Raw genomic sequence first — 14,415 nt, 5'->3', positions numbered from 1 at the left:
CTACCAGCATGTTTGTCTGTTCTAATGTGCAATTTATATTATACTTGATGAGCTTACAGTTGTTACTAAAAGTGAATCGAAATCAAGAGATATTTGTTTATTTAAAATCTTTTTCATTCGTGAACTCAAATGGGGTTACATCTGGACTACGTACCTTAGTACACTGGGACTCACGGACATTCCTTACACATTTACGTTCATATATACATTGGACTAGATCATTAATTATAACATAACCAAAGTAAAGCGCGCGCTCTGATTGGTCAATTCAGCGTCCCCCATTTGCCTATGGGTGTACCCTGCTGACGTGAGCAAATGCAAAGACTATTTTTCCGCTCGCGCTTGTATTTTCTGCTCACGTAAGATTTGTTAAATAAAAGGGAACTCTTTAGCTACAATGTATCAATTTTATGTTATAAAACAAATGGTAAACACCACAGCGTACACTATTGAGTTATGGATGCACTTGGGAGGTTTGCTAAGCACTCAAGAAGCTAGAGTCGCTCTCGGCTATCGCCTCGAGCGACTCTTACGCTTCTTTCGTGCTTAGCAACCTCCCGCGTGCATCCATAACTCAATAGTGTACGCTGTGGTGTTTACCATTTGTTAAAAATTTCGCAGAATGATACAAACGAGGGATACTTCATTTCTTCATTTGAAAGAAAACAAATTGATTCAAGGAGTAGAAGAGGTCGGAATTTGATTCTATGAGTATTCATGACCGCTGTGGAGATGTAAATTAAATAAATCAATGAATAAAAATAACTGGGATGACAGCATTCCCTTTGAAATTAAGGATTGAAATACTTCCAATCCTCCTTTTAGGTGATCATCCTTAGTTCCTGGGTGTTCTCAGTAATTCTCAACCTACCAAAATATCTTGCCCGTACCTTTGATGACAAGAAAAAACACTGTGTGCAAACCTAGGCTAAAGGGTGGATGATCACAGCTTATTGCTTATCCTGGTTGGTCCTAGTCGTGGTTGCTGTTGGCATAATGATTTTGTTATACTCTAAAGTAGTGTACACACTATGGTACAAAGCTGATGATGGCAACCATCTAAACTATCAACAACGAGTGAGTTCCTAATTACCGCAAGTTATATTTGGAATAGTCAAACCAATAAGCTTAGCTTACGTATGATGCACGATCCTCGCAGTAGATAGCGCTATTTATGCAATAGCGAAAATCAGACCTGAAAAACATCAGGCCTGTACGGGACTCGAACCACTGACCTCTGCGATACTAGTGCAGCGCTCTACCAATTGAGCTAACAAGCCAACTGGGAGCAGTTAGCTTGTTAACTCTAATTCCGTACAGGCCTGATGTTTTTCAGGTCTGATTTTCGCTATTGCATAAATAGCGCTATCTACTGCGAGGATCGTGCATCATACGTATCAAATACCGCAGTTCAAAATATATGAACTTCATATATTTATTCTATCTCAAGCTTAGCTTAGGCCTCTTTTATCATCATAAGATGGTTTTCAAGGAAAACAAAATTAGCTGAGTTTTCATAATTCGGCACAAACGCTCGAAGAACCTGAATGACAAGCCTATTGATACAGTTATCGTCCTTGCAATTAACAGAGAAAAAAAACCTTATTGGCTGATAAGGATTAAGATGGCTATTGACAGTTGCACAGGAAAGCTTCTCAGCTGAAATTTTTCTCATACTATTCACAGAGTGTGTTGAAGGTGAGGAAACGCATCACGTTGATGGTCATAACAATCAATGTCATATCTCCAGTTTTTTGGGAGCAGAGTCAGTAGAATACGTCTTAAGATTTCTCACGAATCTGAAAATCAGCTTCGTCCACATAGCCACCGTTCACATGATGGTGTTGGTTCAATTCAGCTGTGAACCCCTTTGTTTATTCCCTCCTAAACCATCAGTTCAGAAAGAAGATCAAGGGAGTAATGCGTTGCACGAGTCCTATGGTGATAGTCAAGCCTCGGAGCGGGACTGGCACTGATGAGGAAGGTTTTGCTGACGATAATAAAGGATTTTAAAAAGTACAGCGCAGACCAAAAAAAGTAAGTATAACATACAGAAACTTCTTAAGTGAGTTACTTCCTCCCGTTCACCTTTTACAGTAAGGTTTCGAAATAATTTCTTTCTAGGAATCAAGACCATATCTCGAAGCATAGTTAGTAGAGTCCCCTCTACTAACTATGCTCGAAGGCTCTTAGTTGCCCATCAAAAGCCATAATGAAATCTGGACTATAAGATCCTCCGAGACTTGGTGGACGCCCTGTATCAAAATATTTACTATAATAACAAAACCAGTAAGTGCGGATTTCTCCATTCAAGGTGGACGCGAATATCAGAATGAAGCCCTTCTGTTGATGATACAAAGTAAGACAGTCAGATGTGTCACTCACACATTTTCAGCCACAAAATTCAAAAGGCAAGATGTAGCCACTCTGTCTGCAACCATATCTATTAGAATCTTATGAAGTTCGTTAGAAGTCTCTCATAAACAGAGCCTTTAGAAGGGAATCAAAATGGTTAAATTTAACTAACCAATAGGATAGCATTAATTAGTTAATTTGGTCAGGCAGGGGACGTTAAAGAACCCACTCACGAGATTACTGTGATGTGGTCTGGCCTGTTTACTGGGAATTGGGGGGAAGAGAGCATCTTCAAATAAGTTTCCTTCGATTGTTTGTAAACTGCTGATGCAGTCCGGCCAAAGTTCCCCGAAAAGCGTTGTGATGCGCATTTGATCATATCCACATGTTAATTTGCGCCATATAATTAATAAATTATTATAAATATTAAATTATTGTTATTATTATTATTATTGTTATTATAGCAACTGACTCTTAGAGTGAGAATCTAATCTTGTTTTCTTTACGTTAAGTACTAAAAACCTGTAATCTATTGATTGAAACTAGGAAGGGTTTCAAAAGTGTTCCTCTGAAATTTACTTTGGCTTCTGTTCTCTTTTTTCAAGTTTACTTTCTTGATATGTCGATGTTTTTGTACGTATGGCTCTCTTTCTTTAACTTCCTTGTTGTTTTACACGAAACATCTATGAAATTAATGCGAAATGGATATTTATTTACTAATTGGTCATAATATTAAAGTAGGAACACCCTACCTGATAACTGATATGCGCCTTACGAAGTCATTTGTCTGAGTAAATTTTTTTTGAAACGACTCCCTTTCAATTCAAACAGGTGAGACTTTCTGAGTTATCTTTTAAAATATGGGTAAAAATGGTTCGGTAATGTGGTAAAGTTTAAATTCTAGGAATGGTCATAAGTGGGTTATTATCGGTAAATAGAAAATAGATCAGCTGTATTTGCCAGCAGCAAAGGGGAACGATTGTACAAAACTCAATAAAAACTTAACACGTGTCGAATTCAATAACACTTTATGGGACAAAGCCTCTTTTTGGTGAATCATATCTTGAACTGTTCCCTTTTGTAATTGAAGGGGTTATAATTTTAATTGTAACTGATCATTCTCCAGTGGTACCAAAAACTTATGAATAGTCAGGTCAAGGCGAAGATAAAACGGATGATGATCTGTGATAATCCCACAATGCCACGGATTCATGCCACTGAAAACCCCAGATGATTCAACTTAACAACCAACCAACAACATCGACACCCATATAATCAATCCATTAAAATGTTTCTTTGAAGGAAAATGGCGTCATGCCAAAAAGGATAAAAGTCAGAGTTCCACTGATCCATATTTAGCACAGCATTCGATCTGGCAATTCTTGGTTTTGTAGGCTACTTTCCCTCTTGTTCCCTCGAATCCCCGTTTAATTTCAAAGCAGCACGAGATAATGTAATTTAGATGTAACTTAATAAAGAAGACTAAGACTACCATGTCCTAAAAACATATTATACGCCATAGGGATTCGTTAATTTTCTTTACTCTCATGCCGGAGGAATATCTCTTATCAAAGGGTCATCTCCGAGGGAAAGATCTTTGACTTTTTGAATGCTGGACGGCTGATTATTTTCAACACAATTTTGTCAACACGACAAGGGAGTGATTTGAGAACGTGTGCTACACGTGTACCACCCAGTTTACAATCCGCTGACTTACATTCATGGCCATTCAATGACCAAATGAGTCATACACGAGTCTTGGGCGTGGCCATAATAACCCTTCTAACCAAACAGTATAATGTTGAGAAGGTTGAGAGGGTAGGTTAGGAGAAGGGATTGAGGGATGAAAAAATCAACAAAGATAAACTGTGATGGTGAGATCGACAAGTAAATGTCAAGATTCTCACATTTCCGGTGATCTATATTCCAAGTTCTTTCCCAAATAAACTTTGCTCTCGATTAATGTGGCTTCACAAAGAAAGACAAACTAACAAACAAAAAGCAAATACTGACAACCAGAGATAAGTTTATTGACATTACTAAAATGAATGTGGAATTCAGGGAAATTGATTGTTTTTTTCTCTAGCCGATACAACTGAACAATTTATTTTAACCATTAATGCATTCGCTAGCAAAGAAAGTTTTTAAGATCTTTCTATTTGTTACTGTGCACAAATGTTCTCAACTACATAAAAAATTTGAGTGTTCTCCTCCACCAAATGTCGTAAATGTTGTCATTGACAAAGAATAACAATTTAAGAAATAAATTAAGTTTTGCGTAAACTTGAACGAGCCATCACCTTGATAGAAACAACCGCTCTTCAGTACCCTGAGTAACGGGAGAAGGAGCCAGCACCGAAATAATTCATTCTGACAACTGTAAAGAGGACTGAAATTCGTTTTGAATATTTCATTCTTATATATGACATGTTTTTATTTGCTACCCCCCTCCCTCCCCCTGTATATATCCCGGCCACATCTACAAGTTGGTTTTAATTCGTTTTCATTTTTCAGCATACCGCTAGAGGTGAAGCTGAATGCTTTTCAATTGACCGGTAACCCAGAAACTGATGTAAATTACTCACAAATGGCGAACTCTAATGACAGTCACCAGTGGACGCCATACGTCGGTAAAATAGTGCGTCAGTAAAATAGTCTTTTCGTAGATAATTTGTAAATGAGGCTAATTGCAGCAAAAATACAATCTACTTCATGCAGGTGAAAATTCAGTCGGCCCAAAAGGCGGAAAAACAAAGATACGTTGGCTCTACAGTAAATGAAAATCTGTTTTGATTTTGAGGCAACCAAAAGTGAATAACCTTTACAGTCAATTAAAAACAATTCTTCCACAAATAATTAATCAGTGAAACCAAACAGTTTTCTAACCCCCAAGACACTAAGGAGTCTGTTAATTCTCCGGATCTGTCTTTGCTAAGGTGTTATTGAACGTTTTGAAACATAAAATCAGTTGTATCATTTCCCTTCAGTTGAATCTCACGGAACGTTAAGTGTCATAAAGTTATGGACATCATGCGATAATTTTACTGAAGTAGCCACACTGTATCTAATGAGTGCTAGTGTTGGGCTTTGGTTTGTCATCCTTGGAGTTTAAAGAAACTGTAATGCGCTTAAGTTTAATGGGTTCTTGTATAATCTCGCAAAATGTACCATCAGTTAAAAATAATTTGGATATATCAACAAAGTTCAAATGGTAAATTGGCCACCGTAACGATTACAAAAGCTGACGTTTCGAGCGTTAGCCCTTCGTCGGAGCGAATAGAGGAATTGTGGGTTATGTGTGCTTTTAAAGGCAGAAAATGGAGCTACGTTATTGATGGGAACATGGCAACGATTCATTTTATTCCGACTCATTTCATTCCGATTCATTTCATTCCACTAATTTATTCGTGTTTTTCTCGTTGCCATGTTCCCACCAATAACGTAGCTCCATTTTCTGCCTTTAAAAGCACACATAACCCACGATTCCTCTATTCTCTCCGACGAAGGGCTAACGCTCGAAACGTCAGCTTTTGTAGTCGTTACAGTGGCCAATTTACCATTTCAACTTCGTTGATATATCCAAATTATTTCGTTACTCCCACCGACGCAGCCCCAAACAGTTTCTTTCGAAACTATCAGCCTTTATTCATCAGTTAAAAACCTTTGTGTTTAGCTACATCTTGCACTCTAACCCTTGCTGAACAGTTAAAGAAAGTACTACCGTGTGCACTTTACTGGATAAATGTGATGATCACTCGACCATGTTCATGGCTATTATAACAACATTCGTTCTGCTGATTTGTCCCATTGTTAAAAGATCCTCCCCCTCCACCACAAGATTTAGTGTTATTCCCACCTCCATTTCCTCCACAGTAACCACCACCGCCGCCAGCTCCTTTGTTTCTTCCACCGCCGCCACCTCCGAATCCGCCCCCATACTTTCCACCTTCTCCCCCCTGGAGATATCCTTTACCTACTTTTCCACGTGGTCTCTTCTTACCAGGTGCGGTCTTTCCATTACTCAAGAAGCCACCACCTCCACCACCTCCACCACCTATAATAATAAAAAAGTAATCAGTGATCTCTTATACAAAGCACCAACATAATTATTGACTCTACGCGATTCGCATTATTTTTAACCAAGCTTATTGCTCTATTTTTTGGATGTCTATTAAAATCTATTAAATCATCGAATATCGTAGTCATACAAAAGGTTAAGAGGAAAAATAAGTGTTCAAGTTCTGCATTTTATAGGAAAATTCATTACTTGACGAGGAAATTCCACATTAAATTACACGCAAAAGCGATATCGCCCGAATCACGAAGCGATCAGTGCGATATCGGTTTTTAAGTGCAATTTAACGCGGAATTCATGAGTCAAGTAGTGAATTTTTCTTAAATCGTATATTGAATGAAAAAAAAAAAAAAAGGAATCACCATCACTTATAGTTGTAATGTTTACGTAGATGCGAGACAATATCACTTAGCCTCGTTTTCAACTCGCAATTCCGCGCTAAATACCCCGCTCCGTTAACCAATCAGAATGCGATATTTTATTCAATGATGCAATTCTGCAATTAATTAAACTAAACTAGCAAGCAGCACTCTGCGAATAATAGTTGTAAAAATTCTTCATTCTCCGACGCGTCTCGTCTAACTGTAATAGACTTCCTCATGGAGTTTTAAAAGTTAAAACACTAAACTCTTGTATATTACGGGGGCCAATGGCCATAAAGGCTTCGCTGGACTTAGGAACAGAAACAGGCGAAGTTGCAAAAAATTGGGAAATGTTTTAGGAAAGGTAGGAAAAATATTTTGGGAGCCACGGTTTTAGCTACTAGGTTTTAGTCACGGTGATGCTCCGCACTAGTCTAGTTTTAAGAAATTGTTCTATTTCATCCAAAATCACTGTTAGACCCTATTAGCTGATAAGAAGCTCTTGCCAATAGTCCTTTTTACAGTTGTGGGCTTCGTGGTCAAGCCTTTGAACAGGAGTAAGGCTAAGGGTGACCTTGTTATGATACAGATGTTGCTGCTTTTCAAATGCAAATTTCTTTGTTATCATGCTAACTAGACACAGGTCTCTATCACAACAGGCTCACCTTTAGCCTCACTCCTTTTCAAAGGCTTGGCCACCAAGGCCACAACTGTAAAAAGGACTATTGTTCCAATATTGTCTCATACAAGAGAAAAATTGAATGACGCGACAATAATGCATATTGACTGATCAGTGATGAGCAGTAAATAAATGAGTGGGATTTTTAGAAACTAAACTAACGAAACTCAGCTGAACTTTAGATATTCCAGGAGGCGCCACCAGAGATGTTGTCAACAAGAAAAGAAAAAATAATCAAAGTTAAGATTAATCATCTCAATACAGATCTGAGAAATTTTATTGCCGTCTTACTGTCCCGATAAATGAACATACTGATGGATTTTTCTTGTATCTCCGCTTACCTGACTTATGATCATCAGTGGTATTTCCTTTACGTCCACTGCTTCCTCCTGTCCCCAGTAGCGTGTTATATCCTGCACTCCCTGTTGTGTTAATGGACGCATCACATCCCAGATGTTGTTCTGACATTTTTCTAATCCCCCCTCCTCCTCCAGCTATGATCAAAGGTGTGTTGCTTCCTCTCACCACAAAAGTACCTCCACCGCCTCCGGCGGTTTTTTTGGTGTTGTTCTTCCTTCTTCTCCCTTTTTGACCAACAAGTACACGGATGATCTCATTTTTGCTCAAATTAAAGTTTCCAATCATCCTTGCCCCTCTTCCTCCGTTCTTGATGTCGCTGTCCTCATCGTACCCTCCTGAGGCTCCTATTGCCTCTATTCTGTATTCGCCAGTGCGTGGAACAGTCCACAGTTGAGTACCGTTGGACACCGTAACTTGTCCGTCATGATCCTGACCTGTGTAGTGACTACCGACTGCGTCTGGACCCTGAGATCCACTCTTACCCAGGTTTGTAAACACAGCTGTAAATTCTGTATAATAAACATGAAATAAAATGAGTTACGATTTTAGTTAGAAATTGTTAAAATTTTTTCTTCACCACTTCCAATGATGTCATTACTGTGGAGATGTTCTTATAGTAACGTGAATTATTGGATCACACTGGAACGGAAACGTCAGTCACTTGGAGTGTTTGAATTAGTTGTACTGTGCCATTTTTCGAAGCTTGCTCACCATTGTATTTTAAAAAGCAGAAATCTTTGATTTAGTTCTTATTAACCGAGCGGGAGGTCTGTACGGGACAATCTTGACCGAGGTCGCCAGTTCAGACCGAACGCAGTGAGGTCTCTACCAGCGACCGAGGTCAAGATTCTCCCATACAGACCGACCTAGCTCGGTTAATAAGATGTTTATTATATGGCTGTGTCTTATATGCCAATTTTTTATATTCTTTGTACATTTTTTTGGGAAAATCTAGACCGCTTTCAATTTTGATTTCAGCCAATGAAATTAGTGAATTCGGTAGTTCCCAGTCCTTGTGAGACACAGCCATATAATAAAGTCGGGTATTGACTGACTTCACTGCATTTGAGGATTACAGTCGATAATATGATATCGATTGCCAAACTGAAACAAAATTATGTTTTTGAATAGCCCCATGTTGCTTTCATAAACTGTAGAATTGAGCCGTCACTAATTTTTTTATTGGGAGATCTAAAAATCTTGGGAGAGGACAAAGTTTTCTTCCCATTCCCATACGTAGAGTCGTTTTACTCATCAAATTATTCAAGTTTGTTGTTCGGTGATGACAGGTGACAGTGAAAAGAAGAGAGTGAAGAAAGTAACTCCATATAACCAAAGCTGATAAGTCAATTGAATAATGCTCTGCAGAGTAATTTTCAAATGATTGGAATAAGTTATCCGGGATTGAATTGGCGTTGCCCTACTTCGCCCTGTTATTGGTCCATCCTCTTGGCCAATCAGAAGCTCAACGAAAGCCAATTAAGCAGCTCCAAAACGATTGAGATGACACACAGCAAAGAATATCCAAGCGCTTGTGTTTGAACAAGAAATGAAATAGTATCTGGCGTGAATTCCTCCTTTCAAGAGGTACCGCTCAAGCGATATCGTCATGCAAGCCTTACCTTGTACACAGCCGTACAGTTCAACCCTCATTGATATCCAATCCTGCCACTCTACTGGTTTAAAAAGAATGTAACGCGCTGTGATTGGTGGGTTAAGGTCGTGATAAACCACGGTATTCTGATCTGTGTTTCCATGAAAAACCTTTGAATTAACAACATAACGGCCTTTCAATTAAATATTTGATGAAGAGTAAATGATTATCAGTTGTTACGATGTAAAAAAAGTCCTCCAACTCATTCATACACCATTCTCCTAAGCGTTCCTCTCGGGACCTCGATATTTTATAATTATTACCAGCAGTGCGTATTGCAAAAACTGTGCTAATGATGATCAAAAAATGCTTCTTTTCCTGCGTATATTAAACGGAAATCACGCGATACACGAGAAATAAATTCTACCTTCGCTGTCTTTTGTCTTGGGATTGTATAATTGTAGAACCTTTCTGTATCGTTGCTGTACAGCAGATTGTACTTCGTAACCCACTCCCTCTGGTGTCCATCACTTCCTTGTGTTGCCACATGTGTCACTTTAGTGTGCAGAATAACCAGATCAACTTGAAGCCATTGATTCGCATCATTGCTTGCAGCTGCCCAAGATCCCGTTTTGTCAGAATGTACAAAATGAAGTCGGCCCTGATTGGCGGAGTGATTAGAGTCTCTCTCTGAGGAGGAACTTAACTGTTCTTCCGAGATTTCACCGCTTTGCATGCCGAGAAATCTTCCACATTCTGTTTATGAAAGGTAAACAGATATATCTGTTATCTACGGCAGCGAAATAAAAGCAGCTATGAGATCACGCAACATGGAAACAAGTGTAGTTTATATTAAGCTAAAAGATGTCCTTAACATAATTCCAGAAACTTTCAACGAAATGAAGAACCTTTAAGAGCTCCCATGATAAGATCAACTGTAGTGCGAAGTCCTTTACCGTCTCAAACTTATTGAAGGAAAACTGCTTATCCGCTTGTTGGAAATTTAAAAGCAATTTCTGGGACGCACCCAACAGTCATCGTCTTTGATAACTAATTACGCTTCTCATTTTTTTTCGGTGTGGCTGACTCAACTTTTAATTTTCAATTATCTTCACCTAGATTTTCTTCACCAAAGGATCTTTTATTTGCCACAGTACAAAACGGAATCAGTTGCTCAGTTTATCCAATTAGCCAGCTTAGATACAATGCTTATCAGCATTGGAAGAGTAATGTAGGGGGCCTGACTGGCAATTCCGTTGATGTCTGGGTCCGAGTGTCTCGGCCGAGGTTAATTTATTCATGTTGCATAGGTGTACGAGGGTGTTATTAGGGTTAAAATTAGGGTAGGTGTACGAGGGGGCTATTCGGCTTAAATTTCCTGTAGGTGTACGAGGGGTTTTTAGGGTTAGGGTTAAATTTCGTAAGAAGGGTGAATAAAAGCATCGTAACGGTTTTTCAAAAACAAAAGAATCCAAGATGACGGTCGGATTAAGTACAACATTTGGTTTTGCATATGATTTATTTGTTCACTCTGCACGATATTTGAGTTGTAAATAGATAACATAAGCTAGAAAAGCTGTCATCACGTCTTTGTATAATTGATGGAATGTAGAATGTTCTCCCACGTTAAAATCATAAGTTTCAATCTCGTCAATGTATCTTGTCACTTGTCTACGTGTTTCACAAGGATCTTGCGTGGTAGCTTTTTCTTTTATAATGGCAAATAATTCGTCTAGGATGGTTCCGGCCCACTGGGGATTGTGTTCAATCTCTTCGTCCAAATAGTTGTTTTTCAGATGACATGGTGTTTGAAATGAATGTAGAAATGTAAGAAGAAGTTATACATAATCGTAAAAATGTCACTCTGATTGACAAGCTGTCATCATGTCACTGTACAATAGGAAAGTAGATTGTTCTCCCACGTTGGAATCATAGGTTTATGGCAACTTCCGCACGGTCTGGGTCCGAGTGATTCGGTCAAGTGGGTTCTAATTAAATATTCATACAGCGTAGGTGCACGAGGGGGGTTTTAGGATTTATTCATGCGGCGTAGGTGCACGAGGGGTTTAGGGTTGTTGGGGTTTAGGGATGTTGGGGTTAGGGTTGTTGGGGTTAGGGTTGTTCGGGAGGTTAGGGTTAGATTTCACGTGGGTTCGTGTGTAGGGTTTTTTCGCATCTCATTTAAAAAAATAACGGTTTTCTCAAAACAATTGGAACAAAAGAATCCAAGATGGCGGAGGGGTTAACTCCAACACACTGTTTTCGCATACGTAATGTTTATTGTCACACAACACAGGGTAAAGAGAATGGACCCTATATTGCGCGTTTGGGTATGGCGGGTTAGACATACTAATCTAATCCACTTAGATTGTGAGAAGAAGTTGTATTTATAGGATTCCTAAAAGGTTTTCACACGCATGTGGTACAGCTTATTCAGGACGTATGACTTTTACGTTTAAAAAATGTAAGAGATGTATGATCATAAGACACAGGGCTTGACAAGCTGTCGAAGCGTTCGGGTAGACCTTGTCGCTATGAACTCTTGGTCAGTTTTATAATGTCTGACTTTTACGATTTCTCCTTAATTGCGGTCAATGCGACTGGTGTGTACTAAAAGAAGAAGAAATAGAGAGAGAAGCGTCTTGGCAGAACAATTTAAAAAGAATAAGAGCACTATAGAAACCAAAGTGGATAGACGAAATATGAGTGTTTATTGTGAATGATACCTAGTATCACGCAACTACCTTTACCGGTTCTAGGACAATAGAGTATCCACACTTGAAAATTAGAAGGAAATGTATGAGAGATGTAGGAAGGAAACACAAATTAAAGCGTTCAATAAATCCTGGTTTAGGGTTAAATTGCGTAGGTTATAGGAGTGTGATTTTTTTTTTCATAATTTGAAAAAATAAAGGCCATCTAAGATGGTGTAAGACAATAAAAATAATGAAACCTAAGAAGGTGTTTAATCCTCCCTTAGGGAAAATGATTTCAAGATAAAATGAATATTCAAAAAACCTTCATTTTAGAATAAAAGGAAAAAATTGTTTTGACCAGGATTTGAACCTGGTTTATTGCGGTCACTCACACGACCACACCCCTCACTCTCACCCTAAGCCCAATTCCCTAACCGACTTACTCCCATATTAAAATCAAAATAAAAACCCTAACAGTCAAACATCGAGTGAGACAAACAATGGAAACAATAAAACGCAAGATGGTGACTCATACTTCCAATGGTAAAAGTGATTTCAAGATGTCAGTAGCATTCGTATCGTGTAAAAAAAAATCGAGAATAAAAGAGGTTTGTTTCCGCCTAAACCCTACGATGGAATGTGAATAATTCATCCCACTCCAATAAAATGAAAATAGTTCGGATGGTGATCACTCAGTTCATGAGTATTCAAAATTCTCTGAAAATGAACAATGGGTCGTTCGAGGTATAAACATGTGATAGTTTTTTTCTCAATAAAAATGTTTACTTTGGTTCAAATCTTAATTAAAAATAAAATGTAACGCGTGCGTGTGATCACTAGCAGTGACGAAAGTGTTTTAAATTCTATACAAAATTCCGCAAGTGAGGAAAATAACGATACATCGACGCAATTCAATGAGAATGATTCGAAGAGAAATAATTAAATCTCCCGTTTAAAAAAGTTATCAAAAAATAATCGAACGAAAAGGGTATTCCAAAACGCAGCACCATGTTCATGAACATTCCCATTTCTCGGAAAAAATTAACCATAGAGCAGACAAACCGGGGGAAAATACGAAATGCCTGCAGGCGTTGTAACTGTCTCATTATTATCTCTCCATCAAATTTTAATCAAGTCATAGCGTCCTTACATGTTTTTCGGATCAAAGTCAATGACCTGTCTGTCCAAATTGTTTCCGAGTTATGACGTGTGTCAATCAATGATAGACCAATGGAAATCTAGCAATGGGTGTATAGGAGTGGCCATGAGTCGGAATGGTATGATCATACGTGGGACCAAAGTGATGATGAAGAAAGTTCGATTTCATCCAATCAGACAACTGGTGTATCTCAATGAAATTCATCCCTACATAGAAGTCGAAGAGAGGATAAATACAGTCAAACCGTTCCTCGATAGTTCGTTTAAACACAAAATAAAAGGGATAAAAGAGAGGCAACGTAGCAAGTACCTATATACAAGCACGTTTTACACAAAACCTGGACGTCGATATGTGATAAAGCGATTGGAAGAATTACAAGGAGCATAATCCAAAGACTTACTTAGCTCATATGATATGGACTTACATGTGACGAAACATGACTAAAACGTGGAAACATTGCCACGGTCGCTACGCGACCGCATTCCTGACGCGCGCGCAGGAGCAGAAAAGAGAAAGAGAAGGAAAGAGTGTACATAGAATGATCTAGTATCACTGTAATAAACTGTTTTAAACTGTCACATTTGTTAGTGGTAATATCTTACCGCGAGTGTATATGAGTCCCAAGAACTGAGTAAAGTTGAGGAATAAAATGACTAGAACGAGTGAGTCCATGTGAATAATAAATTATATTACTTGAAGAAAGAGGAGGAGGAGGAGGAGGAGGAATGAGGAGGAGGAATGAGGGGGGGAAAGGAAGGAGGAGGAGGAGGAAAGAGGAGGAAGAGGAGGAAAGAGGAGGAGGCATGAGGAGGAGGAGGAGGAGGAAAGAGGAGGAGGAAAAAGGAGGAGGAGAAATGAGGAGGAGAAATGAGGAGGAGGAATGAGGAGGAGGAAAGAGGAGGAGGAGGAAGAGGAAAGAGGAGGAAAGAGGAGGAAAGAGGAGGAGGAAAGAGGAGGAATGGGGAGGAGGAGGAGGAAAGAGGAGCAAAGAGGAGGAGGAGGAGGAGGAAAGAGGAGGAGGAAAGAGGAGGAGGAGGAGGTGGAATAGAAAATATGTGATCCCACATGAACGAGATGGACAGTTTCGTTTCGTATATAAGAAAAATAAACATTTTGTGCTATATGAGCGCGCGCT

General features: G+C 38.9%; 1 protein-coding gene and 1 pseudogene across 2 annotated transcripts; one reads left to right on the top strand and one right to left on the bottom strand.

Moving 5' to 3' along the window:
• Positions 1 to 14,415, top strand: part of LOC148721312 (QRFP-like peptide receptor) — a 107,658-nt pseudogene that overhangs the window by 42,537 nt on the left and 50,706 nt on the right.
• On the bottom strand, positions 4,365 to 8,340 carry LOC111341714 (uncharacterized). 2 transcript variants are annotated; one of them, XM_022948702.2, is made up of 2 exons: positions 7,813 to 8,340; positions 4,365 to 6,409 (listed from the first exon to the last, which is right to left on the bottom strand). In XM_022948702.2, exons 1-2 carry the CDS (start codon positions 8,114 to 8,116, stop codon positions 6,087 to 6,089), a joined length of 627 nt encoding a protein of 208 aa, XP_022804437.2. In that variant the 5' UTR covers positions 8,117 to 8,340; the 3' UTR covers positions 4,365 to 6,086. The 2 variants fall into 2 exon arrangements, with proteins under 2 accessions (XP_022804437.2, XP_088592037.1); XM_088735911.1 differs by having other exon boundaries at positions 4,365 to 6,400.

This window comes from Stylophora pistillata, chromosome 10 (genome assembly GCF_964205215.1).
Source record: "Stylophora pistillata chromosome 10, jaStyPist1.2, whole genome shotgun sequence".
NCBI classification, from domain to species: domain Eukaryota; kingdom Metazoa; phylum Cnidaria; class Anthozoa; order Scleractinia; family Pocilloporidae; genus Stylophora; species Stylophora pistillata.
Note: the sequence above shows the minus strand (reverse complement) of the source record. Positions and strands in the feature narration are given on the sequence as shown.